At 40.7% G+C, this 27,016-nt stretch overlaps 1 protein-coding gene across 1 annotated transcript in view; it reads left to right on the top strand.

The window, feature by feature from the left end:
• The window catches only part of ULK2 (unc-51 like autophagy activating kinase 2), a 38,394-nt gene that overhangs the window by 3,324 nt on the left and 8,054 nt on the right, over window positions 1-27,016 (top strand). The window contains exons 4-20 of the mRNA XM_027690856.1: window positions 8,942-8,974; window positions 9,322-9,358; window positions 10,580-10,753; window positions 11,818-11,891; window positions 12,425-12,526; window positions 12,882-12,940; window positions 13,257-13,339; window positions 16,134-16,184; window positions 16,558-16,646; window positions 17,382-17,553; window positions 18,448-18,508; window positions 18,749-18,841; window positions 21,869-22,006; window positions 23,040-23,185; window positions 23,420-23,500; window positions 26,244-26,530; window positions 26,669-26,862. Of these exons, the coding sequence (XP_027546657.1) occupies window positions 8,942-8,974; window positions 9,322-9,358; window positions 10,580-10,753; window positions 11,818-11,891; window positions 12,425-12,526; window positions 12,882-12,940; window positions 13,257-13,339; window positions 16,134-16,184; window positions 16,558-16,646; window positions 17,382-17,553; window positions 18,448-18,508; window positions 18,749-18,841; window positions 21,869-22,006; window positions 23,040-23,185; window positions 23,420-23,500; window positions 26,244-26,530; window positions 26,669-26,862 (1,874 nt within the window). The remainder of the gene's footprint in view (window positions 1-8,941; window positions 8,975-9,321; window positions 9,359-10,579; window positions 10,754-11,817; window positions 11,892-12,424; window positions 12,527-12,881; window positions 12,941-13,256; window positions 13,340-16,133; window positions 16,185-16,557; window positions 16,647-17,381; window positions 17,554-18,447; window positions 18,509-18,748; window positions 18,842-21,868; window positions 22,007-23,039; window positions 23,186-23,419; window positions 23,501-26,243; window positions 26,531-26,668; window positions 26,863-27,016) is intronic.

Here is a 27,016-nt window from a genome sequence, read left to right as displayed (position 1 = left end):
GGAAAAGCACCAGCTGGGCTGGGAGCTCTTGTCAGTGGCAGGAACTGTTCTCCTGAATTAGCCTTGTTTTAATTTAATTGGAAAGTGGGCGTTTGTGGATAACAACTGGACACATCTGAGGGAAAATGTGCTGGTAGGATCTAAATGGATGGAGCAAGGGACATTAAGACAGTCAACATAGTTAAAATAGTTGTAGACAAGGAGCAGCATCTTGGAGATCTCTATAACAAAGAAACGTGTGGGGTAGTCCTGTGTCATGGTGAGGAGGAGCTGAAGTAGAAAACCATGATCACACATGTCTGTATTCCTGTTGCCTGTGTTCTAAAGGACAGGATAAAGTATAAAAGCCTAGCAGACACTTGAATCTTTTCAAGTAGGAGAAATAAGTATTAAATTGCTTCAAATTGTCTTCCTCTCTTTATTCCCAGGATTGTGCCTGATAGGCTAGAGAGCCAACTCCTCCACCTTATCTAGGGTAGAGTGTTCTACTTAGTAGGAAGTACATTTTTGTATCCTAAGGCCTGTGAGTTGTTGAGCAAAGCTAAATAAGACATGAGGTAGCTCATACAGCCATTTGTTCTGCTTGAATAAGAACTATACATTCATCTCCTGGGCTCAATTCTAATTTTAAGTACAGAGTTACACTGATGAAAAAAATTACTAAGAACCACCCTTGGGGCATTGCATAGTTAAAGCAGTGCAGAATAGACACTGTGACGTTCTTCAATGTTTTCTGTCTTGGCACATTCACATCCTAAAAGGTTTTCAGTTTGTGTGTAACTGTGTATCTTTAGCTATAGAAATCTGTGCTCATGGGACATACCTCAGGCAGGCTCAGGTTTTCTGGTGTCCAGGGCTACAGGACATGTACTGACTTGTCTTGACTTTTGGTACAGGCAGTGATTTTCATGTAGCAACAGACTGTGCATCAGAACTTCCCACTGGGATATGTGTGGACTCCTTTCCCTCCCAGATCTTGACTTCAAAATTCTTCATTCTGAAGGGTGTTATCTACTCTAAGAGGGAAAGTATGGTCTCTTGTGCTTCCTGAGGAGACCAGGTTTTCCTGAGTATTGCTAAGTGGAAATAATCCCTCAGCATCCTAAATTTAGTATATCCAGACATCTTAAAAGCAAGTGGAATTCTTGACTGAGGGCGTTGGTGTGTGAGCAAGCAGCTGAGTTTCAGATTTATCATTTACAGTTGTTTATATGTGAAGATTCCTTGGTGAGCTTTGCAGATCAACCTGGGGGGAGTTGACTAGTTCTGTATTTTGATGATTTAACGTTGTGTTTCTTCTGAGCCTTGGAGAGACTCTTGTTCTTTTAATTTATGCACATGGGAAGAGAGGACAGAGCCCTACACTTGTCTATGGTTTCTTTACCTAAAGGTTATTTATAAACATAACTTTCATGCTTTTCTGTTCTATCACAGGAAAGGGTGTCCCTAGAGTTGACAGAACTTCTTCAATGATCAGTGCTGTACTCTCCATTTGAGAGGGGGATCTTGCTGCTTGTCACCAACTGTTGTGTTTAAATAAAACAAACAGTTAAAGCAAAGAGAAAGGCAAACCTGTGTCTTGTACCGTGATATATTTCAAATACATCCCTGGGAAACACAAAACTTGGCAATATGATGCTACTTCTATAGAAGAAATTGCTTTGCAAAATGTGGTCTAAAGAGTGTGACACTTGCACAAAAGAGCTTTCCCCTTTCTGAAGAGGGCTGTGTTTGTGAAATACAGACCTCATTAACTTGTGTGATTACATTAATTTATAACCCAGCAGGAACGAACACTATGCAAGGCATTCTCATGTCTTGTAGGCTGTTACACCTACTAATTTTCTTTAGCATTTCATGTTCTAGCGTGTGCTGCCCTTTTTGTTTGCCATGGCATTTTGAACACAGTGATACAGTACAGCAGATAAGACTTTAGGATTTCAAGCAATTTCTAAGTTTACAGAGGCTATTTTTTTCCCTCGGTGCTAGAGCCAGTGGAGTCTGTGGCACAGCAGCAAGTTCTCAGTGTGACTAGGAGTCTGTTTTATTTTTGTAGTTCTGCTGGTCTGAAGCTTTTCTTAACCTTGGACAGTTTGAAATAAAAAAATGTTTCAAATGCACTGTTTGAACATTTAGCTGAATAATCCGAGAGCTGGTTGCTCTTCAGATAGAAAAAGTGGTATGCAATGAAAGTGGCAAAACTAAGTGAAAAAGGTGTAAATTGATTGCAATGAAAAGTAAATATTTTTACATCTCCTAATATTAAATGAAATGATGCTTACTGGCAGTACTTTGAGATTAAAGCTGTATCCCTGCATAGCAATTTGCGAATGAAAGGGTAGTTATTTATTTTTTTACATATTGCAAAAGGCTGTGGTTTGATTTTTCACAGGAGGTGGTTACATTCCTTCTCCTTCATCTCTCTTCGTTTATGGTTGTGTTCCTGTTGCATGATCAGTGGACCAGTCACACGAGTCAGCATAATAAAGACACATACAGCATTAAGGTTTTAATTAGATCCAAGAAGAACTTGTGGCCCATTCTGCTGATAGTAGAAGAACATTTTAAAACCTCCTACCTTGCTGATGCTACATCTCCTGTGAATACCATTTTGATGTGTTACTAGTATGTCTGGAGCCCAGGGAGTTAAATTACTAGAAGTGCCCATTCATCTGGAGACACACCCCAGTGAACTGGTGTGTGTTAATGCTGTGCTTTGGTCGGCAGAAAAACGTTTTGTTCTGGAGCCAGCACGATAATTGCCCTTGATTTCTGTAAGGTGGTTACGTGCAGCACTGGCAGGTTGGAGCTGCAGATAAGCATTTTATGTAAGCAGAGCACACCACTGCTGTTGGTGCCATCTCAGGAGGCCAGGGAGCTGCACACCCCAGGGTGTGGAGGCCAGTGGTGCCAAGACTGAAGGCATTTGTGGAGATGCTCAAATATGAACCCTCCATCTGTGAGAGGCAAACGTTTTGCAGTGGTAGGGCTCTGGAAAACAGTCATGCACAGCTCACCTCTAAATGTGAAATTAATTCTTTGTGAAATGCTTTAAGAACCCTCAGGTAGAATAGATGGATAGCAAGATGTAACCTGTTAAAACGTTTTTCCCTTATCTCCTGGGCAAGAGTTTGATAGTCTTTCATTCAAGAATAAAAAACCTCCTGAATCTCTAAAACAGTACAAAGATCCAGCTCTTTTCCCGTGGTGGTGCTGTGGGATGTCATTCATCCTGCAAAAGAAGATCAATCTAATTGGGGAAGTGGAGCCCTCTATTTTCTCAAAAGCAAAGGGAGTCTAAAATAACCTCCAACTCGCCAGCATAAAGTACACTGAGATCCTTGGATAAAGTATTTTACTGAAGTATGAAGGTATCACTAAGTTATTTGGAATGTGCTATATTTAGGGCATGAATTTACAGTTTTGTGCAGTCCATGATCCCAAGTGTGTGCTGAGTAGAACTAATCTCACACAGTGCCAGACAGTGCCTGTTTTAGCAAATAATTTAATTCAAGACCTCTCTAGAATGTCAGCCCTCAGAATGAAAGCCTGTAATGTATCTTGGAGATAACGTTTTAGGAGAGTGAATTAATGTCTTCTCTGTATGGAGTCTGAAGTTTGCTATTTGAGCAGTAGTTTAGGGAGAACTAATTTCCAGAGTGTTATTGGAGAAGCAGTATCTGGACAGAAATGGTTTCTTGACTTGGCTTGTTGGTACAGAGCAGACAAAAGGACTGCAGCTGCTTCTGCTGTCCTTGGAAGCAGTGAAAGCCAGTGGGAAGGAAGCCAGTGGTCCTTCTGGGACCTACACCTCACCCTTTGCTTATACACAGTGCCCAGGAGTTGTTACTAGGGATGCTTATGGAAGGAACTTGTTGTTTTACCAGAGGGAATTAAATACCTCTGCTTGATTTACCCAAGGATTCCAGTTGGTCTGGTGGTGTTGCTGATGGTTCTTGAGATATTTACTTAAGCATCCTGTGTGTGCTGATCTCAGTATGTCTCAGCTTTGATTGCCTTCATACTCTCATATAGCTCTTTCTGAACTATTGTCTTTTCAGTGATAATGTCTCAATATCTTTAGTTTTTCCCCCTCAGCTCCTTGCTTAAGGCCTTTGTGTTTGTCAATATCCTTCCTCGCTCTGTGTGGAAATAATCCTATGGGAACATGCTGTTCAGATAAAAAGGAAAATCCTGCCCTGTAGACACTGTGAAGGTTTTGAAACACTACCTGGCAGCTGATGCCAACTGCAAAGTTGGTTATGATGGTATTAACCTGCGAGGAATGACACCAGTGTAGATGTTGGAGGCTGGGGACAACCAGTTAGAATTTATTCTGGCCCACAGAACCAAAGAGTTGGAGTGACTGCACGGTCCTTGGCTTACCTGCTGTGCCTGGATGCTGTAATGTGAATCTCAGAACTGTTTCAGAAGATTTTCTAGTAGATGAGTGTGTTAAACCTTAGGTTTGCTGAGGGCAGTTCTGCCTTTTCAGTCCCCTTCCCCACCTCCCATATATGTTATTTAAGTGCAGCATTTCACATAACAGCAAATGAATGATCTGATGATTGTGGTACATTCCTCCATGGCTGATTGCTCTTTTATGTGAATAACTGGCAGCATGCACCCTATCTGAATCCTACAGGCACATGTCTAGTGGTGACATTTAGTCTGAGACTTAACATTTAGTCAGAACTAACAAAATGTTCACTGCTTGAGGTGACAGGAGCTGAACATGGTAGAAGTTGCTGCTGTCGTGCACTTGCAGAGTAAAACAAGAGTATCTGTAATACAGTGAGAAACAGCCTTAAAAAGGTCTGGACCAGTGCTTTTTTACCGTATCATTAGAACTTTTGCCAAATGTATTTAAAGCTCCTCAAAAACAGAAAAGCGTGTTCCTGGCCAAAAAATTATATCCAATAATGCACAAATTAACATAGCAGAAAATTAATCAAATAATAGCAGTGCACAAGCTGTCAGGTTAACTCTTGTGCTCTTGGGACTCCCATCATAAGCTGCAGCTAAACAGAATCTACAGACTTGGAGCAAAAAGAGAGTGACTATTTATTTGCCACAGTTCCTGCTTTGGCAGCTCAGTGAGCTCCTTGCAGACCTTCAGCTTGTTCTGAAGGAGTACTTCCATCCCAAAATGAAATCTAGGGAATGTTTCTGCCAGTACTCTGCAGTTCTAGCCACAGCTGTCAGAAGTAACCATGAATGTTTTGACTTCTTTTTCAATTAATGTTTTTTTAAATGGAACTACTGTGCTGAGATTGTGACTTGGGATGAAACTTCCCATCTCCCGAGACAACTGTTGGAAGGCTGGGATTAAAACGTAGCAAATATGTTGCCTCTTAACCTTCTTCTCTTATGTTTATCTGTTGGCTTTCATAATTGTAAATTGGTTTCCTGTTAGCCTTTGCTATATTCTACTTCAGCTTGCAAATAAAACCTAGATTCAGGATAAGAAGGAGCAAAAGTAGGTTTTTGTCAAGAAAACTCTAAGCAACAAAGCAAGGCACAGTGGGCAAAACTGGTTGGTGATTGTTGCAACACAGCAGATATTTGTTTTGCTCGATTATTTATCTAGGTAGTAGTGTAGGTCAGAACAACTCCAACTGCAGTGATTTTATGATCTATACATCAATGCAAATTTTTGAAAGCTTTGTTATCTGTTTCAAGAGGCAGTTTAAAATAACTTGCTAGATCAGCTTTATTCCTGAATGTTAGATCTGAAACATGCTGGTTTACTAAGCTTTCCATTTTTGAGCACTCTGCTCTGTTTAGCAAGTCAACAGAAATCACAGGTCTGGGGAATGGTGATAGGGAGAACTTTATTGTTCAGCAAAATAATTTAGAAGGGAAAAATGTGTCTCCAGAATTGACATGTCTTTTCTAAATATATTCCCCAAATGGAGATCACATTCCCAGTCAGACTGGCCAAGAACTGTAAAGGTAGAATCTGAGCAACTGTGAAAGGATGAACAACTTCAGCTGTTTTGAACTAAAGGTTGTTTTGATGGGATATTGGAAAGTGTTTAGTTATGAGTTAAAGTTGGTGCAATTTTGTGGCTGGGGAGATTGGCATCAGTACTGTGCAAACTATTGCTTCCTCAGTATGAATTAGATAGGACTTCTGAGTCTGGGAAAATGTCTGTGAAATCTCTAATCTGTTCTGCTGATTTAATAAAAAAGGATTATCCAAGCTACAGGAAGGAAACACACTCTACTTCTTACTATGACTTTACTCAGTCACTTGATTCATTTTTTTTTTTAGTCTAGAATATCAGTCCAAAAAAAAAAAGGGTGAGTAGTGCTATTTGAGGGAAATCCAGTGTGGTCTGTAGGAATGACTTTCTGAACAGGTGAGGGCTGGTGCAACAGGGCAAGTCATCAGCTCCGTGTTTCTGAAGAGAGCAGTTCATTTGAAAGGACTTTGTTTCCAAGGGAATCCAGAAAACACATTCTCTCAGCTCTGTGATGAATAAATGTCTGTCATGGGCTGAGCGTTACATCCTGCCATAAGCTGCTGTTTTTGTGCAGTGTTGTGGAGTGGAGGCACTGACGCCGTGGAACATCTTTCTGATTCATGGGATTGCAATGTTCGGGTGGAAATCCACTGGCTGAGCTCCTTTCTTGTCCCTGCAGTTTCCCTGCTCCTTAGCTGGGCTATTCTTTTGCACATCACAGTTGTCCCTTAAGTGAAATGACCCTCAGTTGGCAGAATTTTCAGTTCGGTAAATTGGGATCTCAGAGTTGCTGTTTGTTGTTTTTGGGGTTCCTGAAGGAAAGTGAGATTCTGTCTTGGAAGGTGGTGTTGCAAAGGAACATTTATCATTGTGTATTTTCAGTAACTTGCAGAGCAAGTAATTGCTAATCTTTTTCTGCTTTGATGTATGCACTTTGGTTTTGAGGTGTTTATAGCAATGTAAATTATGGTTCATGTTGGCCACAGCTGTTACAGAAACATTGAACAATTGGGACTTCCTGAAATGTGATCTACCACTGCTTTAATATTCTGTATTAGTTGGAGTTTGCCTTTCATTCCCAACAGATTTGATTAATGTTCCTAGAAACCTGCTTTCTTGGAAGCTAATTTTCAAATGTAAACAAATCTTCGATGTGCTTGATGTTCTGGGCTGGAAAGAACCTCAAATGCATTTCTGTAACACAGACATGAGTGAATAAACTAAATGTTTCCCATAAGTGAGGCAGCCCAATCAGTTCATCTGGCACTGTATTACAGTTATATGTAGTTACCTGGACATCTGTATCTGTGATGGATTGGTAGAAATTGGCTTTATTGGGTTGTGCCATCCCTGAGCTCTGTGCTGTGTGTGGGTTTATGGTTGTTGGTTTCTCTGGCTTGGGCTCATGGGCCCATTTTTACTTTTATTTTTATTTTTCTTCACCTGAGCTGTCAGTGAGCCCTTGAACACGGCATTCTGGTGGCAGTTCTTGCCAGTATGGACAGATTGAACATGTGCTGAACTTTGAGTGCAAGCACTGAGAAAGGTGGCTGAGCTCACAGCATTTATTTTGCAGTGCAATGTCCCTTTTGACTTTCTTGTGACACTGTTCAGCAGAATACAGTCAGACTGTCTGCAGATCCACTTCCCACTGGGACATGTGCCTGGCCTTGTCTGGTGCCATCTCGCTCTTTTCCTTCAACTGTCTTAAAAACATATTTTCCCACAATCTGTCAACCTTTGTTGAAGTTTATTTTTAAAGGGAAAGGGAGGTAACATACTGTGTAACTAAAAGCATCATCCTGTTTAGTGTATACTGCCCTTATGTTTCCTTCCAGTTCTCTTTGTGTTCTTTCCTTTCAGCCTTAATCAGCTCAGAGGGGAAAAAACGCTTGTACTTTATAAAAGCTCTCAGAGTGTCTTCAACTTTGTAGGCACAGCAGAACTGTTTTATGCAGGAGACTTTGTGAAAAGCAATGTTGGTCATTGGCATTGGCAGGTCGGGCCCTTTCTCCCATCGCACAAAATAAATATTTGGAATAAGGCTGAATGTTTTTATTACAGTCAGGTTTAGGCACGTATTTTTTTTTTTTTACTGCATTTCTGTGGAGTGTGTAGGTGATTTCCAGTAGAAATTAGGTAATCTGTCTTTCAGGAACTTTTCCCCAGTTACAAGAGAGGGAATTGAGGTTGCAGGTGGGTCACGGGAGGTCAGTGCTTTGGAAAATCTCGGGAGGATGAGCGTAACAACTCTCACCTCTGCCACGAGGAGCATGGAAGGGAGATGCTTCTGCCAGTGACTCACAGAGGGAGATACTTAACAGAAGTATCCATGAATCCTGAATTAATTATCCTACAATATAGCATTTGGGAATCATTTTATTCCAGACAGTTAACTGCTCTGTGATTCCTGCCTGACCTCGGCTTGTCAGGTGGCAGAACCAAAGCTTGTTTCACCCAGGAGTGGGGCACATAACCTTGGAATTCCTCCTTAGAAAAAAGTGGCTGTTATGGCCAAATTGTCTTGTTTACAGTTTGTAATTCTGTCAGTAGATTTGACTAAATATCACTATCCTGTTAGTGACTGATTTCAGTGCTGCCTGATAGCAAAAGTTTATTTATTTGTGAGGGCTCTTCATGGAGAGGTGCTGCTGGTGGAGCATCCAAGGCAGGTGAGATCCAAGTGGAAAATGATATTTCTTAGTGTATGATGCTCTGTCAAATGATTGCTCTAGTCTTCAGGTTATTGCCTGGTGATTGATTGATTTATTTTTTTTTAACATATGCAAATATTTTTGGAAATGTGAAATATTTAATGGTGGAGAATGTGCACATTTGCTACCTTCTGAAACAGTGGCTTTAAGCATAAGATTTCTCAGTGATTGAAACATCTCACTTTATACCTTGTAAATGCAGGTACAGGTTTTGTCTTCTCACAATCTTAAATCTGTTCTCTTCTCCTTCTCTTTTAGGAAATGCCCAATTCTGTCTTTTTGGTCATGGAGGTATGTGTTAACATGTATGTTTGTTTCTGGTTGATTTTAAAGACTTTTAGACAAAACTACTCCTTTGCACAGCTGCAAACAAACCATGACCTGTTGAAAAAGCAATTCTGAAAAGTAGATTATGAATTTCCTATGCCTCACTAAATTTACCAACACAGTTTGATGCATAAATTATTCAGTTTCATTTTATGAGTATTGATGAAGTGTTGCACCTCAAATTATTAATTACAGATAATAAGGCAAACAACTGGAAAGGATCTGATTTTCATGAAAAGATTACAAAATAAAAATGATGTAACAAGTATTTCAGTGCTTGTGTTTTGAATAAAACCCTTTGTTTTCAACAGTACTGCAATGGTGGGGATTTGGCAGATTACTTACAAGGTAATTGATGGCTGTTTTTCCCTATTACGAGGTTATTGCATTACATGTTTTTATTGTGTATTCCGGATATCTGTTGGTGTTTCTCTGAGATTTTTTTTTTTTGCTTGTGTTTTAAATATTGGTGAATGATGGTACATGTAATAATGCACAGACAGAAAATGAGGGTTTTTTTAGCCACAGCAGAATGTAACATTCCCTTATTTGTAAATGAGGGAGAAGCTGTAGCTAACCATTAGTAGCATGCTGAAAATTGTGTGGGTTTCTCTTTCTAAAATGGCATTTTGGGGGCTGCTCCCAGTGTTTTGATTCCACCTGCTTTCTTTTTCAAGATGTAAACTTAAAAATGCTGAATTACATAATAATGCTTTCAGCAAAGAGGCAGTGCTGGCTTAGGAGAGATTTTTCATGGCTCTGCCCAAAGCGAGAAGTTGCAGAATCATGACAAATGGATTCTTTTTACAGATACAGTTCTGAGCAGAGATGTTAATCTTCATATTTTTCTTGATGAAAATATTCTTCTACTTGCTTTTGCATCTCGGGATCTTGAAGGAATCTTTTGGTGCACAGCCATTGTTATGGTAACTGTGTATATTAAAAGCCTAATTCACTTCCCATTAAAATCTTTGGAAAGACTCGTAGAGTGAAACCCAGCTCCTATGTTCAGTGCTTCTTCAGGCTGCAGAATGAGATAATACCTTCTGAAGAGACTTTCAAAAGTCCATCTTACTTTTTCCACTTCAAAATAAATTTTATAATGGGTAGAATTTCTGAGCAGAGTGGTTCTCTGCATCCCCATAATCATTTGTTTAAAGGACAAGGTTTATGGCTTCAGGCTGTAACATGATTTTTGGATACACTTCATGTGAAGTTCTTTTATTTTCTTGTATTCTTTGCCCTTTGAGCAAGTTTAGGATTTAATGGTGATTGGGAAGCTTTACAATTAAGATGCTACCAAGTTGAAAAACTACTGTAAAACAGATAATTCAGAGCTGTGTATCTAGTGTAAATCTATGATGTATATATTTTTGGCAGAATATATACATTTGTAGAAAAACACTGGAGATTGGATTGTTCTGCATGTAATTCAGTCTGATTTGATGGTAATTCACTATGATACAGTTGCCTTCATTATTTTCACAGTTGATCACTGACAACTCTTATTTTTTGCCCAAAGATATTGATATTTATTTCCTCACCTGCCCATGTGTGTGTTGTTGCCAGCTAAGGGGACTCTCAGTGAGGACACCATCCGAGTGTTCCTGCAGCAGATTGCAGCTGCCATGAGAATCCTGCACAGCAAAGGCATCATCCACAGGGACCTCAAACCACAGAACATCCTCTTGTCCTATGCCAGTCGTCGGAAGTCAAGTGTCAGTGGCATTCGCATCAAAATAGGTAAATAAATGTGCTTTTCCCTGATTGAAAGGTGAATCATTGTTGGATTGTTTCCTTACTCAATAATGTCTCCAGTTAAAGCTCAGAGGGTAGGCTGGCTATGGGCTGTATTTGATGCAAGACTAGAATGATGAGCTTTATGCTGTGATGTAGTTTCTCAGTATAAAAAAGCTTGAATCATAAAGACCTTTTTGAATCTGCAGGACAAAGACACCTATTTAGCTGATGTTTCTAGTATCAAACTATTTTAATTAGCGATAAGTCTGGAACTTTTGAAGCTTGGAGTAGCATTTCAAGGTTGTGTGCATGTCCAGGCACAGTTCCAGCTGTTTGCTTTTTTAGTTATAGACCCTCCTAAGGGTTATTTGAGGCATTTAGAAATGTAGGTTATGACCTATTTTTGTCAAAGGGAGGTTTGGCATGGTAACTGGGGAGAGATGTCAACTGTTCAGGATACTATCAAACTCCTCTTTGAGGCCACTTCAGGAGTTTTAATCTCTCTTTGTTGTCTGATAAATGTTCATTTAAAAATACCTTGTTTTTAACAAGTTTTTTTTCTGTGCTTTTGCTCGACCAAAATCTGAGATCTGTTCCAACTTATTCAATCATCTGAACTGCACAGAGGAGACAAAACAACCTCTCTTTCTGTCCTTGATAGTTTCAGATGCTTTTGCCTACATGGAAAATTCAGGCATCTGAAACTTGACTACTTCTACCTGATGTGATTTCACTGGAGCAGATTGTATATTCATGATTCTTAATGAGCCATTTATATTTAGCCAGTGACTTTAATCCTTTCCTGCTGACGCCAGACCAGCCTCTCTGCAGCTGGGGAGGTGGCTGAGCAGCAGTTTGTGCAAATGATGTCACTGCTGTTTCTTGGCTTGCTTCTTTAAAAGGTGATACACAATTCTTTCGGGATAACAAAGATTTTACTCTTCCATGTGGTTACCTGTATATTAAACCTGTAGTTTTTCAGTCTCGCTGGCAATTGTAGCAGATTTCAATGTAAAAATTTGAAAAATTCTGTTTCTTTTTGTTGACCAACCTGTTTCTTTACCCAGCTGACTTTGGGTTTGCTCGTTATCTGCACAGCAACATGATGGCTGCAACTCTGTGTGGTTCCCCTATGTACATGGTAAGGACAGCACATTTCACATTGGGTTGCTTATCTCAAACATCCTCCTGCCAGAACAAAATAATTGACTGCTTGCAGATTGGCAGATGCCTGGTGTTGCTTCACAAGCATTAGGGGCAGTGTGCAGTTCCCCTTTCCATAGTTTTACTGCCTCTTTTTTCTTGGGATCTGGAGATTGTGATGGTTGAAATCAGAGAGACGTTGAACATTTCTCAGTGATTTTTTTTTTTTGCCCACAAGGAGAACTGCATAAACCAAGTAAATAACACTTGCCTCTTCTTCCCATACGTGCCAAATGCTGGATGCTTTCTCTAGAACATCAGCATTTCTAGTTTTTTCTGGTTTTAAAACACAGCTTCCATTTTAGATAGAACTGTTACCTCTCAAGTCATGTGATGCATGTTAAAATGTTAATTTTCTCTTGCGATAAAGTGGTCTCTGTTAATACTGCTCTGGCAGAAGAACTGTAGAATTCATACTGCTGTGGCTTTGCTTTATTGTTCTCCCTTCTGAGATCTTGCTGTTCTTTCCAGGCCCCTGAGGTGATTATGTCTCAACACTATGATGCTAAAGCAGACCTGTGGAGCATAGGAACTGTGATTTATCAGTGTCTTGTTGGAAAACCACCTTTTCAGGTAGCACTTTATTTCCTTTTCCCTCTTTCCAGTCTGAAGGACACTGCCAGAGCTCTTGCTTCTTGTCATGAAAGTAGAAGTAAATGATGGCTGAGTGTAGTGTTGATGCTGCAAAGGCCAGATCACTTGAGAATACCAAGGGAGAAGGTGCTTATGCTTAATCTGTGTCACCATGTTCAATCCAGAGGAAATAAATAAATAAGGATACTCAGTGCTGAAGTCACTGCTATGCTTCGGGTTTTCTCCTTTAATGCCCCTCTGCAAAAGCCTCTTTTACTGTGTCTGTATATGTAGGTACAAAAACTGTTTTCTCCATGAAACTGAGCTTTAATTAATGTACATTTTTATTTGGCAGGCCAATAGTCCTCAAGATTTGAGAATGTTTTATGAAAAGAACAGGAATTTGATTCCTAGGTATGTCACCGTGGCCTTTCCTGTCACTTACACTTGTTGATTGAACACTTTGTCATCTTTGGGAATGCCTGGGATTCATACAAGTATTTTCTGTTGCCATCTTTACAAAGATGTAGAGTGATACCAGTGACTCGTGTTGCATCTTGCCTGCCTTGTACCTGGCTGAGTTGAAAGGGTCCTGTACTAAGGCTGTAGAACACGGATAGTGATGACTTATAGACGTGGTGGAATGCTGATTTCCTGAAATTCAATGTGCTATGCATTATTTAATGCATGCATTAAATTTAATGCATGTTTTACTTCCTCTTGTGTGCAGTATTCCTAGAGAGACATCAACTTACCTGGCTGACCTGCTGCTGGGTTTGCTTCAGAGGAACCAAAAGGATAGAATGGACTTTGGTATGTATTTTTTTTCTCTTGCTCTCTTGACTTTCCTTGTTAGTTGTATTCATGTGACCAGAATAATTGTCTTGACCTTTTGTCTGAAGCCAATTACATGAAAAGTGAAGTATTTTTTTGTCTTCTCAGTTATCATAAAGAAAGCAGAGTAGCTAAAATAAATCATTGGATAACTACTGTCAGTACTGTCAGTATTCAGTGATGCACATAAATCCTGACTTTGTTGTTGAGTAGTGAAATATAAATCAGTTTAATTCTTTCAGCTGTGCCCATCCCTTCCAATGTTAACTGATATACCTTAAATTTCATGCCCCAGTCGTATTTCTGTTGCTTTAACTGGTGGTTTGGCTTCAGACTGGGAACAGATGTCTCTGATCTCCATGTGATTGCAGAAATGTAACAAAGTACTGGAAGAACACACTTAAAGTTGCTTTAAATGTTTTTCCCCTGTTCTTTCTTCTTGTAGACTGTAAACATCAGTAACAGTACTAATGGGGATACAAACTATGTATGTTTGATTTGACCTTCAAAGCTGTGTGTGTGGATATCTGACGTCAATGAGAGATGTGATTTACACCAAAATTGTTTCTATTTGCAGAGATGAGTTCCTGGTATTGTGCTTAGGTCTTGCTAAGTGTAGAGACCTCTTCATTTTAGTGAAATATTTTCACTGGGTTGGTTTTTTAAGCCCCAAAATATTAGAAACAACAACTATATCTTTGTATTTCTTTAACTCCTAAAGGTGTTAAGCTGTGCAGTGACTGAGGTTTGCACGCTGTTAGACATGACTCCAGTTCAGGAATACATTTTTCATTAGTTTGGAAGCTAAACCTGGTACCTTTTGTTGATACCCTCAACAAAAGTAGACTTGTTTGGCTCCAGTTTTCTGCTGTGTTTGGCCTTTTCTCTTTAGCTGGAGACCTTTGGTTGCAGAACATTGTTCTAATTCAAGGCCTCAAATCCCTGCTGTTGAATCCTTCAAACTGGGTACAACTGTTGCCTCTTCAAGATTAGTCAGCAGTAGAGTTGAGATTTGTATGTGTTTTGTACTGGCTGGATGGTCTGTTACTCACTTCTGCCTCAAAAAGCCTTTGTGTTGCTGGGCTTTTGGTTGCCCATTACTGCACAAGCAGTAATGCTTTTTCCTTCTTTTGGTTTTTGTTTGTTTTTTTAATGCAAACTCAGGCAGCTTTTTTAAAAGACCACTGTTGAAAAGTTAAATTTTGACTACTTCTTCTTAGTTGCATCTATATGTCATGATATTTATGATGGTTATTTAAATTTAATAGAACTATTTGTTATTGCAGTTTTATCATAGCTGCCAGGAAATGTTAAACTTTTAGTTCAGATCCAGAAAAAAAACATGGTTATTGGGTAAAATGTCACAAATCATGGTGACAGTGTTCAGAGGTCAGTGTATAAATCTGTATGTGTAGAAGAAATAATACATCACAAACATGGGCTGTGAGTAATTGATTCCACTTTGCACTCTGGGTGTGCTGATCCCTACGGTTTCTTTAAACATGGGAAATTCACTGTATCATTTGGGGTAGTGGGAGAAAGCATTTGTGCTTAGAAAGAAAAATAGAAAGCAGAATGGCAGTGATGAAAGTCATGTTTTCCTTGGCTGAGCCACTTCAAGGGCCTCAAAGGGGCTGCTCTGGAATGTGCTTAGCAAAGGGAGTGAAAGGGAGAGTGTGTAACTGAGCCCAGTTGCCTGTTGCTAAAGTAAAAATAGCTTTGGAAATCTTGTTGATCTTCCAGCAATATAAAGTAGAACAGCAGGTGTTGTACAAAAGCTCGGGAACACCTGATCCTCATGTTAAAAGTTAATAATTACATTGTCCTGGCATTGCCCCTGGATTCCCTCCCTTATCGGGCCGGGGGGAAAGTGTTGCTGAAGGGAGGGGAGATACTGCAGGCCTCAGATTCTTTCTCTGTTTTGTTTTTCTTTTTTTCCTCCTTGTTATTTGCTCACTTCTGAGGAACAGCATTGTTTTTGCCTCGAGTGTTAGAGCATTAAAGTTCACAAAGCTCAGCAGCTGGATTTCACCAACCCTCAATTTCCCTGAACTGGCTGAACGCCGCTTCTTGTAGAACAAAACTTTCCATATAACCTGGTAGCCAACTGGTTATGCTCAATTAGAAGTACCTCAGCATATCCACTTACAAAAAAAAGGCAAAATGTTTCTATTGTAACAGCAGCAAGTTAATTGAAGAACTTGTTAAAGAAATGGTGTTTAAATCTGCTTTATGCCATGAAAGGGCTGCACAGGTCATGTTCTGCTATTGGGGAGTGGGAAGGGGAGTGGCTGCTGCTCTGCTGTGATTTTTGGCCACCTAAGGTGTAACATTAATGAGTTCAAAAATAAATGTCAATCCTTGGGAAAGGCAGAAGTGAAGATACTTTCAGTGTCTGATGTGAAAGATGCTCAGTGTTCTGAAGAGCAGACTAGAACTGAATTAGTACCACAGAGAACATAATTTCCTGGGGAGTGTAGGAAGGCTTCTTGTGTACATGATTCTGAATTACTGGGGGATATCTGATGACTGCACTTAAGTCTGATTTGCCTTGCTGACTGATGTTTGAAGTTACTCAATTGATTTTTGTTTCCTTTCCAAATACTATAGCAGCACATAACATAGAAGGCTTTAATCTTTTATAAGCTCTTCGCCCTCTGGCTCTGAAAGGTTGATTCTGGGAAGGCAACCATTTATCACCCTCTGCAATATAGTCTGTAAATCCTGTCAGTTGTACATTTACTCACAATGGTGGTTGTTTCTTGTTCCACAGAAGCATTTTTCAACCACCCTTTCCTGGATCATGTTTCAACAGTCAAAAAATGTAAGTTTTGGTTTTCCACTTATTTGTGTAAATGATGAATGTTGGGGGCTGGAAGGGAGAAGGATCTGCCAAATATCACACTAAGTGTTTATGAGACATTTTCCTCAGTCTGCCTGTTGTTGTGCTCCATTGTGAGCCTGAGTGTTGGATCCTTTCTTGTATTATGCCAGATGGAAACGTGATACTTATTTACTAGTTCCTTTGACGTTTCAACTGAACTTAAATACCCTCGTGTGACTGAGGATGTGCTGTGCTTATGAACTCGTGTAAGGTTTATGAATGAGAAGCAGTGAGGAAATTTGTTTGAAATTCAGCCTTTCAAAATCTTAATCCCACTTTTTTTTTCCCTCCCTCTGGGTTTTTCCTCCTCCAGCTTGTCCTGTACCAGTGCCCACATACCCCGGCTCAGTCTCTGGCAGTTCCTGTGGTAGCTCCCCTTCCTGCCGCTTTGCTTCTCCCCCAGTAAGTTCTCTGTGTTACAGAACAATCTCTAGAAAATACTTTCTGTGATGTTTTAAACAAAAGTTCCTGAATTTTTTAGATCTTTTAATTCTTGACCACTGTAAACTGTCTTGTTTTAAGAGCAAAGAGCAAGGAATACCCCTGTCTTTTGCTAGAATGCCATCAACATTTGGGTTCTCTCTTGCTTCTTGTGTTGCACTCTGTGGGGTTTTTTTTTGCTGTTTTTCTATCAAATTCTATCAAATGCTAGAGTAGCAAATCTATAGATATGCTAATATAGTTTGCAATGTAATGATTGTTACAGATAAATTTTGAATTGGCCTTTTTGGCTAAGGCCCCTTATTACAAGCCAGTGCCTTCAGTGTGATGTGACATTTGGAAGAGGTACATCTGTATCATCAGGAATGATTGAATAAATCACAGTTGTTTAAACTCACAGCCTGATCAATATAGGACTGTCTAAATTGACACTGCAGGGTTATCCAGTATTTGAAATGTCCAAATTGAAATATTGATTGAAATATTGAAATAAATTTGATATTTCTAAAAACTTAAATCTAGGCTGATTTGGGGGGGTTTTTTTGGTTGGTTGGTTTTGTTGGGTTTTTTTTTTTTGGACAAAGCTAGCATTGATTCTTACTTTGGAAGCTTCATAGTTAAAAAGCATTTCTACTTTCTGAATCACTGCATTTACAGTCTTTTTCTTACTTTCTTTTTCCCACCACCCCCTTCCAGTCTCTGCCAGACATGCAGCACATTCAAGAAGAAAATTTGTCTTCCCCTCCATTGGGTCCTCCTAACTATCTGCAAGTCTCTAAAGACTCTGCCAGTACCAGTAGCAAGAACTCCTCTTGTGACACAGATGACTTTGTCCTTGTCCCACACAATATCTCTTCAGACCACTCATGTAAGAACCTTCCTTGTTTTTACATTTTAAACCAATTTCCACTCATAACATGTGTTTATGTCCTGTTACTCTTTGGCTCTCTCTTCTCTAAATGTGTCTGAATTCACAATGAAATTAATTTCTTTAGTTTGATTGCTCTTTGGAGGGAAACTATTTGGTACTGCATGTCCATCTGGGACATTTTCACCTTCAATTGAACAGCCAGATATGCTAAAGATACTGAGGTGATTCAAAGTCATGGAAAACATTGGGATTTGGCAGTAGAAGAAGAGAGTCAGTTGTAAACAACTGCTGATAAGAGGCCCAAGGGTTCTGTTAGTGGAGGCAGGCACTTTGTTTCCTCCAGACTAACTGAACAGCTCATGCTGTACAGCTTTAGATAATAAACAAGTGCAGGTAAAAACATAAACATACAAGGTTGGGCATCAGACTGAGCTTATACAAGAGAAAGACTTGGATGTAGCACGTTCCCATTTTACAACATCCTCCCAACCTGAACTGCACAAAGTCAGCTGATTTCTGTACAGTGCCACCAACTTGTGTTAAATGTTTGACTAAAATTAGTGCCTTAAGGGCTATTTTTATAAACATCCCAATGCTGATGTTTTGTAGTCTTAAACAATGGATTTTATTTCAAAATTATTGTAATTAGCATGGCAAAACCCCACAGACAAACAACAAAATAACTTGTTAAATAACTCCCTTCCCCAGTTACGTTTCTGTCGGTGGTCACATTTGAGGTATTTTCTCACCAAAAACAGTTTGTGGAAAACTTTTGTATGTTCACAGAAGCGTTGTTTTTTTTTTTTTCCCTACAACAGTAATACTGGGGGTTTATTTTTTGGTAAGATTCTGCTTGGTGACGTGGGTTTTCCCTGTGTTCTGTTGCTGCAGATGATTTGCCGTTGGGAGCAGCTGGCAGGCGAGCTTCCAGCGAGTTCTTGATGTGTGGAGGGTAGGTGTGCTGGGCTTTCTCCAGAAGAAGTCTCATGTTCTAAAGTTGGTGCTGCAGCTGCAGAAGGGGTTTCTGGGGTTTTGGCAGTGATGGGTTTTCACAGCTGTGTGGACTTTCTTAAAGTCGAGGTGAATTTAATGTAAATATCTAAACAGCTTGAATTCAGGAAGTTTTGCTTCCAGGTAAAGAGTTTCTCTGATGTGAGGACCTGTCTTTTGACAGTGGTTTTTGTTTTCACAGGCAGTCACCATTAACTATTTCTGGAAGCTCAGGAACTGTACAGAAACCATCCTCAGCCTCTTCTCGAAGTACTGCTTCTGGTACAGCCAACAGGTGTGTGATGTAGCCTTAGGACTTCCTCTCTTTTAAAAAGTTTTTCTGCTACTAAATGTTTTGGGTTGTTTGTTTTCTTTTAATTGTGGATGTCTGCTGGAAATTGGACTGAAGTAGAAGCCAGACCTCTTTTTTTCCAGGCTCTCTACATTTCATGCAATCTCTGGTGCATCCCCAAAAGATTTCCTTAAGGAAAGAGAGTTTGTTTAAATTTTGAGCTGTTTAAAAGCAGAAACTTCAGAGGCATAACTGACTTGTCTTCTTTGGTGGTATGAAGCACAGCACAGTCTTTGTTTAGTGAGTCCAAATGTTGAATGCAGATGTATTTTAAGAAGTAGTTGTAAGAGAAGAGGAACTTCGAAAGCCCAGATTGCTGTGGATTTGTGTCTCGTGGCTGGCTTGGCTTGTCTCTGGTCACTGGGTGTGGCTTTTGGGCAAGTGATTACTGTGAACTTCATGTTTGTGTCTCACAAGATACCAAAGAAGTCACATGAAAGAGCTAAACATACATTGCAGGTTTTCCATCAGCAGGACTGGTAATTAGTCCCCTTTCTTCCACATGACTGTGGGCTTAAGTTTCTGCTTGCTTGACATAGAACTGATTTTCATCAGTGGTGCCTGGACTCTTTCCTGTATTATATTGGAAAATGTAAAGCTTAATCATGGTGTTTAACTACTCATGTAATATCTAAACAGAAGGGTTAGATGTGTCATTTGATCAAGTGATGCATTTCATAATGTTTTCAGTACAAACAGAGGGAGGATGAGTGGCTAACTGGGGAATAAAGCGATTATGTTGGGTGTATTTTTGGCTTATGCCAATACTGGAGGGCTGCAAGTCAGCATTATTTGTTTAGAAATGCTTGTCACAAGAAAAGTTTGCTACTTTGTGCTGATCTTTGTGCAGTTTGTGAAATCTGCTGACACAGGGCTGCCAGTACAGCTTTTAGTTGTACTGTTCATGTTTAAGGGCAGATAATGGGGTTTGTAAAGATCCATTTGCTCTGAATTGGCCATGTACAGTGTATTGTAAGTACACTGTAATTTCCTATTTTACAGTGTGTCAGGCAGAGTTTGAAGAGTTACAGGTTTTGTGAAAATATGCCAGTTATGTTATCTGTACATTAGTAAGTTAAGAGCTAAATGGTCATGTGATTGGAAACAGGTGCCTACTGTTCACACTCTGTGTTTGTACTATAACAGTTTGATTTAATTATTGGTTGAGTAAATTCAGTAACTAAATTCAGGGCTGCTTGGGACATGGTGTGAAGAAAGCAGAGTTTAGTTTGGGGTTTTGGTTTTTTATTTCCTGAGGAGGGTTCTTTCATTGTTTTTGTGGCTTGGGGATTTTTTCTTTTTTTTTTTTTTTACAAAAGGTTATGACCTGTGAAACAGTGGATTTTTCTGGTTAGCTGATCAAACTGAGTTAATTGTAGTTATGCTGCTTTATGTCACACGGAAGAAGCTGTTGCACTTCTCAGTTTCTGGCCAGAATGGGCAGAGTAGGTCGAGGTGGTTCACTCTCCTGTGGTTTGTTGCTAATTTTATTCTCTGGATCTCAGAGAAACAAGATTTGCGTGCGGCTCTGCACACATCTGTATTGCATTTTCTCTAACTGGTAACAAACCACATCAGACTGGAGGATGCCTGACCAGAGCTGAGCTTTGGGCCTGAGCTGGAGAGCCCTGATGGGGCTGTGCCTCCCAGCACTGCTGCCTCCAGTCAGCTCATGGCTCAGGAGCTTGCTTGGACATACCTGCAGGGCTGTGGGAGAGCAGGGGAAGGCGTTTTTCATGCTGAGTTCTTTAAAGTTGAAGTGCCTTCGTGGTCTCCTCAGTGTCACTGCCACACTTTAACTGACATCTGGTTCCCCTCTCCTGGGGGTCCAGCCTTGGGAGCCTCCCTGTGCACCCTCAGTTTGCTGTGTTAGTTGTGGAAGGTTGCCCACAGCCTTCATGTGGTTTCCACTTGTGAGACCTTCTCCTTGCCTGGAAGCTTTTAGGCTTTCTGCTGACTGTGTGCCCACAGCCCACTTCCAAATTGCTCTGTGGTATCCAGAAACTGGGTGGCAATAGAAGGACAAACTTACTTTCTTTTGCTAAGGAAGTTCTGTGCATATTAGGAAGTAATATTTCATTCTTAGAGGTACCAAAAAGAATAGGACAAATAGAGTCAGAAACCCAGATTTCTGTTCAGCTGTAGCCATGTGGTGAGTGCTGTAACTGCTTGTCTTCTAGAATTTTTTCACATTTCTTCGAAGAATATGTACTCTTTCTTTGAAGACACAGTCAATAAATGACCAGATACTAAACTGATTATCTTTGAAAAAGCCTGTTTGTTTGAAATTCTTTCTGTTGAATTCTATCTTCCTTTAAAAGTGTTGGTAGCTGATTACATGCAGTGGTTCGAGCCCCTTATCAGGCAGCACACTGAGGTGATCCCAGTCACTGACACTGCAGCTGAACTTGGGTTGTGCTGATCTGCACTTGGAGTCTGTGCATTAATGTTCAGGTGTGTGGTTTTGGCCCTTTTGTCAGGGCTTGGTTACATAACATGTTTTCCTTTTGCGAGTTCACGGTGTCTCTGGGGATATCTCTCACTGTGCTTTAGTGGCTTTTGTCCACATTCCAGCCCTGCTGCTGAACTTCCTGTTCCTGGCGCAGTGGGTTTTCCTAGAACGCTATTTTGAAGTGTGGTAAACACAGAGCGGAGTTGGCAGGAAGTCAGAGGGATCTGGGGATCGCAGTGGTGCGTGACGGAGGGTTCCAGCCCGTACTGCACTCCCAGCTTCATCTGATCCCAGCCAGTGTGGGAAAGGCAGGTGCTAGGGAACAGTTCCTGATCTTCCTCCGCCCGGTACTGCAGCGCAGTATTTAGGACAAGCCGAGATCACAGTGCACCCAGGGAGCGCAGAAGAAGTTTGTTTGCCTGTTTCCTAGATTTTCTTGAGATTTCTACAGTGGTACAATTCTGAGAGAGACCTGTCTGCCTGTATTCATCTCCTGTCTCCACACCTTCCAACTTCAGGCACTGTCAGCCTTCGGTGTCCCCCCGCAGCGAGACGGCGCCTATCCCGGTTCCCACCCAGCTCCGGAATTACCAGCGCATAGAGCAGAACCTCTCCTCTACTGCCAGCCCCGTGTCCAACCCCCACGGATCACCGAGGTCAGTCTGGGCTTTTTAACTCCTTCCTCTTGCTTCTGGTTTGTGTCTCTGCCCTGACAGATGTCCGTGCCTTCTTGCTGATGTAATTTTTTTTTTTTCTGCACAAAAACACACTAAAGAGACGTTTCAATGATAACAAATAATAGTCCTTCACAATCTCAAGATTGTTGGATGGGTACTTGAAATATGCCATGAAAACAAAATGAGCTTGTTCTTTCGCTCAAATGCAAAACAAGAAGGTAAAAAGATGAAGTCTTGCTTTTTTATTCCTCTTTGTGCATTGCATGGCATTACATCATAAATTAGAATGTCAGCAATAAGTTATGTTTTGTTTTCACACATGTAATGATGAGATGAATGCTTTGTTCTGTAGAATATCAAGGAAACAATTTTTGGCATGCCAGTTAGCCAGCTTGTTTTGTTACAAAGCTCTAGTGAGCCAGGCTTATTCTCTGCCTTGTGGTCTACAGGGTCGGGATGGTGAAGGTCAAAGTCTCATAAACAGACTACTCAGAACTCTGGAGATCTTTACAAAAACAAAACCCCGAGTTTCTTGCGTATTTTTTCAGGATCTCTGATTTTATGATAGTTGCTACTCTCAGGGAAAGGCCTTTCCCTTAAACAATCTGTTTTCAGTTTGTTCCTCGTACAGTTCTCTGACCTGTACACCAGACCCAATATGAAAACTTTGTCAGAATCTTTGCTGATTTAAAAATGGGCATTTGCAGCAATACATTTCACTTGATTGTGAAATTAAAAATTTTATAATCAAGTTTAGAGTGTACTGTTTTAATGTTCTCTAGCTATGGCACTGATAGTCAAAAAGTCTATATGAACAAAAGGAATTAAAACTCGATTATTTTCATTACAGGAAGCTTAGCTTAAGTTATTAGATTAATAAGCTTCAACATCTAAGCTTCCTCTTTTAAATATCAGTATTTTCTTTAACTGATCATTCTCCTCAGGGGATTCTGAAGCTTGTCTCAAGGACCCAGTTACCACAGTGTGTGTAACCATTCTTTTCACCTCACAGAGCTGGAGTTGTGAGACGCTCCAACACCAGCCCAATGGGGTTCATGAAGATGGGCTCGTGCTCTCCAGTGCCAGCTGACACTGCCCAGGGGGTTGGGCGCAGGTTATCCACAGGATCTTCCAGGCCATATTCTCCTTCACCACTAGGTAAGCCCATAAATTCTTACCAATTAGTAAAGCTTTATCTGGAACAGTAATTCAGAATGCTCCATCTTGCTTGAAATGACCTTAAACCACAATTGGCCCAACTAGGTCACATGTGCAGAAATAATTTCTGTTAAATTACTCACAGTAGTAAACTAACTAGGTTTTCACTTGCTTTACCTTCACATGTAGGTGAAGTATAAAGTGTAAATTCACATTTTGGTTTTGTTTGCATAGTTGGAACCATACCTGAGCAGCTTGGACACTGTTGTTGTGGACAACTTCAAGGACACGAATCAAGGAGTAGAAACTTCTCAGGTGGGTGACTCTGGACAATGCAACCAGTACTATTTTGATAGAGCTGCTAGAGTGTTTTGTGAAGAGGAAGGACAGCCAACACACATTAGTAAGGTTAATAGGAGACATTGGGTTAGTGGTGCACTGAGGTTTTTGTGGAAACAGCTCAGTTGTGGACTCTGTGACACCTTTCCCCATAACTAATTCCCTACTCAGTAAGAGAGCGACTGAAGTTTCTTTTTCTCAGGATGAGAAAGCAACTCTGATGAAGCCTGTTGTTTAAACAGGGATGGTTTATAATGAATGGTAGTAAAATGCTTCTCAGAATCTGGTCTTGGTAGACCAGCTCTGTCATACCAGTTCTCAGAAAAGGGAGGAAGAACTGCCAGTGTGCAGCATGCAACACGTTTTCATCATTCCCTTAGGAAGTCAGCTGGGATCTGGTGTTAGTGTTGCTAAGCAGTCACTGAGCTTTGCAAGTCATAAATTATGATGGCTTGCCAGCAGGAAAAAAAAGATCAGGAAGAAATAGGACTTGGAGATGTTCTGAGATTGTTAAAGATGGAATTGCACTGTAATGCCAGAAGGACTGGGCAAAAGAATACGCAATTCAGCAACATATTCTTTTGCTCTGTGCACATTTTGGGTGCATTTTCTTCTTTGACTTTCTAAAATGTGATGTTGAGATTGTATTGTGAGTCTTTCCCCTATTTAAACACTTTCCAAAATCATCTGGAGATGATAGAGCCTTCATTTCTTGGAGTAGCCATGTCTGGGAATGGTTTTATCCATATGGAATAAGTTCTATGATGTGCCTTCATAATTGCTATGCCATTGGCAGGCTCAACAAAAGGCATGAGTGGATCCTTAGATTTGAAATAGTATCTTCTCTTAAAAAGTGAAAAGGGTGTGTGTGAAGAGAATACAAAGCCCTGTGTATGGCTTTCTTGTTGCAACTTTTCTTTGGATAGAATTTTGTAGGGCTCTTGGTCTAGTGCCTTTTGCCAGCATCAAACTGACTTGTACTCCTAACATACCACAGCACTGCCTTTATGGCTGTAAGGGTTTTTAATGTTTCATTTCTTCACATGTTTTCTGCATTCTTTTCCTACTTGACTTGGTTTCTTTGTTTCAAATGACTGCCGTGGTATTTCTGTTTGTAAAATACCACAAATGGCAGCGAGCCTGTTTCTCAGCACTTAAGTGGGTATGGGAAGCAGTCTTCTGCTTTGGGTGAGGTGAGGTCATCTGTACTGGGACTTTTGTAAGGACTGAAGATTCTCTTGTAATGTAGCTTCTGAACTAATTGAGCTGTTCTTGCTGCCAGTGGCAGCAGAGGACACACTTCTAATTCAGAAGCTTTCCCTGGGGTGGCAACAGCACTAGAACAGCAACCAGTGAGGTTTAAGACTGATTCTGAAACGACAGGTGAGGGCTGTCAGTGCTGTGAGACAGACGAGCAGAGGGATTTCAGACAAGCAAATTCTTGGCTGGAAAGTTAATGAGAACTAGACTCAATCCCTCTGCTAGAGCTGCAGGCAGACAGGCTGTTCTAAAACATACTGCTTAATGGGGTGGAATGAAATCAAGGTGAAGTAGCTCATATTCAAACCCTAACTAGCAAAAGCATAGGCTTGAGAAGGTTCAAAGAGGTGTCTTAACAGCTGGGCAATTCACTGAGCAAACTGCAAGAAGTTTGTAATGGGTTTTTGGACCATACATTTATGAAATGGAGCTTATCTCAGAAGATTGTCATGGCCAGCTTTTAAAAACCCTCTCTAGTTTTATGGTTCATTTTCAGTTTTGCCGTTTCTTTTTTTTTTTTAAAGCATGAGTGAAATTGTCAGTTCTTTGAGGTTACAGACAGGCATTTTCTCTTGGAAGCTGTGGCAATAAAGCTGAAGTATTATGTACTGTTTGTAACCTTGCCCAATTCCTTATCATGAGACATAAAAACATATACAAGGAACAGACCGTTTCATCACATTTCAGGTTCCTTATTTTGAAAGAGGAAGGGCACCTTTGAGTAGGTGAGATGTTTATAAGAGATATTTCCCCAAAGCCCTCTGATTAAATGACAACTTGCAGCTCTTCCATTTCCATTTGCTGTAGGAGAAACTTCGCACTCCCACCTAAGTGTGGGCTTCCTTTGCAAGCTTTTGAAAAAGTCTGACAGACTAAAAAGCAAATGACTGTCCAAAGCAGTGATCCCAAACTGTTTCCATCTGGATGTTTTGGTTCTCTTTAGTACCTAGTTTTCCTGCAGGAACATGAGCTGCCTTTGTGTCTGCAAATGAAGTCATTGCACACAAAACAAGTCATTAACATGCAATGTTGTATTCATGCACTTGTTTGCAAGAATATCATTCCAGGGCTTGAGAACATCTATTCAACCAAGAGTCTTGGCTGCTGCACTTGGAATTTCAGTGTTGGTTATGCCATTCCTGCTGAATCCAACCACATTATTTGTCTTGATGCAGATTGCCAGATGTATTGCAGCTGCCAGTACAGCTGTCACCCTGAAATCTTGCCTATTTGGCAGCTTAAACTTCTCATCAGTGTACTGTAGCCTTAGTCTAAATAATCCATGGGCTAAATCCAGTCTCCTTGCCATCTAGCGAGCTAATGATCAAACATATCTCAATATTTGCAGTCCCAACTGCAACTCCTTTCAGTTTAATGTTGTTCTCTGGAATTTTGGGCTTTATCAGTACATATTCCAAGCACTGTAAGCAGAATTTTACTTTGTTTCTCATCCCCACAGGTTCTCCAATACCACCTTCTCAATCTCCACAGTCGCTTCTGATGGGAGCGAGGTTGCAGAGTGCTCCTACTCTCACAGATATTTACCAAAACAAGCAGAAGCTCAGAAAGCAGCACTCGGACCCAGTGTGCCCATCCTATGCTGGGTATGGATACAGCCATTCTCCACAACCAAGCAGGCCAGGTAGCCTGGGAACATCACCTACCAAACACATGGGATCCTCACCCAGGAGCTCAGACTGGCTGTTCAAAACCCCACTACCAACGATCATCGGCTCTCCCACCAAGGTTTGTTAAGTTTGCTGTTGTCAGTCAAGTGTGAAGTGGTAACACACTGCCCTAAACCATTCCTGAGAATGTTTTGGGGTTCTGACTTTGGGGTTTTTTGTTCTTGATGTTTGGTGTTCTTGCTCTCGATTCTTAAAGGCAACAGCTCCTTTCAAAATACCTAAAACTCAAGCGTCCTCGAACTTGCTGGCCCTGGCGAATCGCCAGGGCTTGGCCGAAACCCCGCTGCAGCCTAAAGATATCGCTGACCCAAGAGATTTCACACACTTCCACTCGACCCAGGGAGCTGACAAACAGGCAGGAGAACAGCACAGCAAAACTACCTTCGGCAGGTGGGCACCACAGGGTTTGTAACCTGGCAGGCTGGGGAGGGAACTGGGCAGAAGCACGCGGCGGCTCGGAGGGGACGAGGTGCAGACAGTGAGCTGTGAGGGGATGCTGAGGTTTGCTGTGTGCTACAGAAACATTTTGTACTGGGTTATAAAT

This window comes from Neopelma chrysocephalum, unplaced genomic scaffold, assembly GCF_003984885.1.
Source record: "Neopelma chrysocephalum unplaced genomic scaffold, ASM398488v2 Primary Assembly neopelma1_82, whole genome shotgun sequence".
Lineage (NCBI taxonomy): Eukaryota > Metazoa > Chordata > Aves > Passeriformes > Pipridae > Neopelma > Neopelma chrysocephalum.
This window is presented reverse-complemented; position numbering and strand designations above follow the sequence as displayed.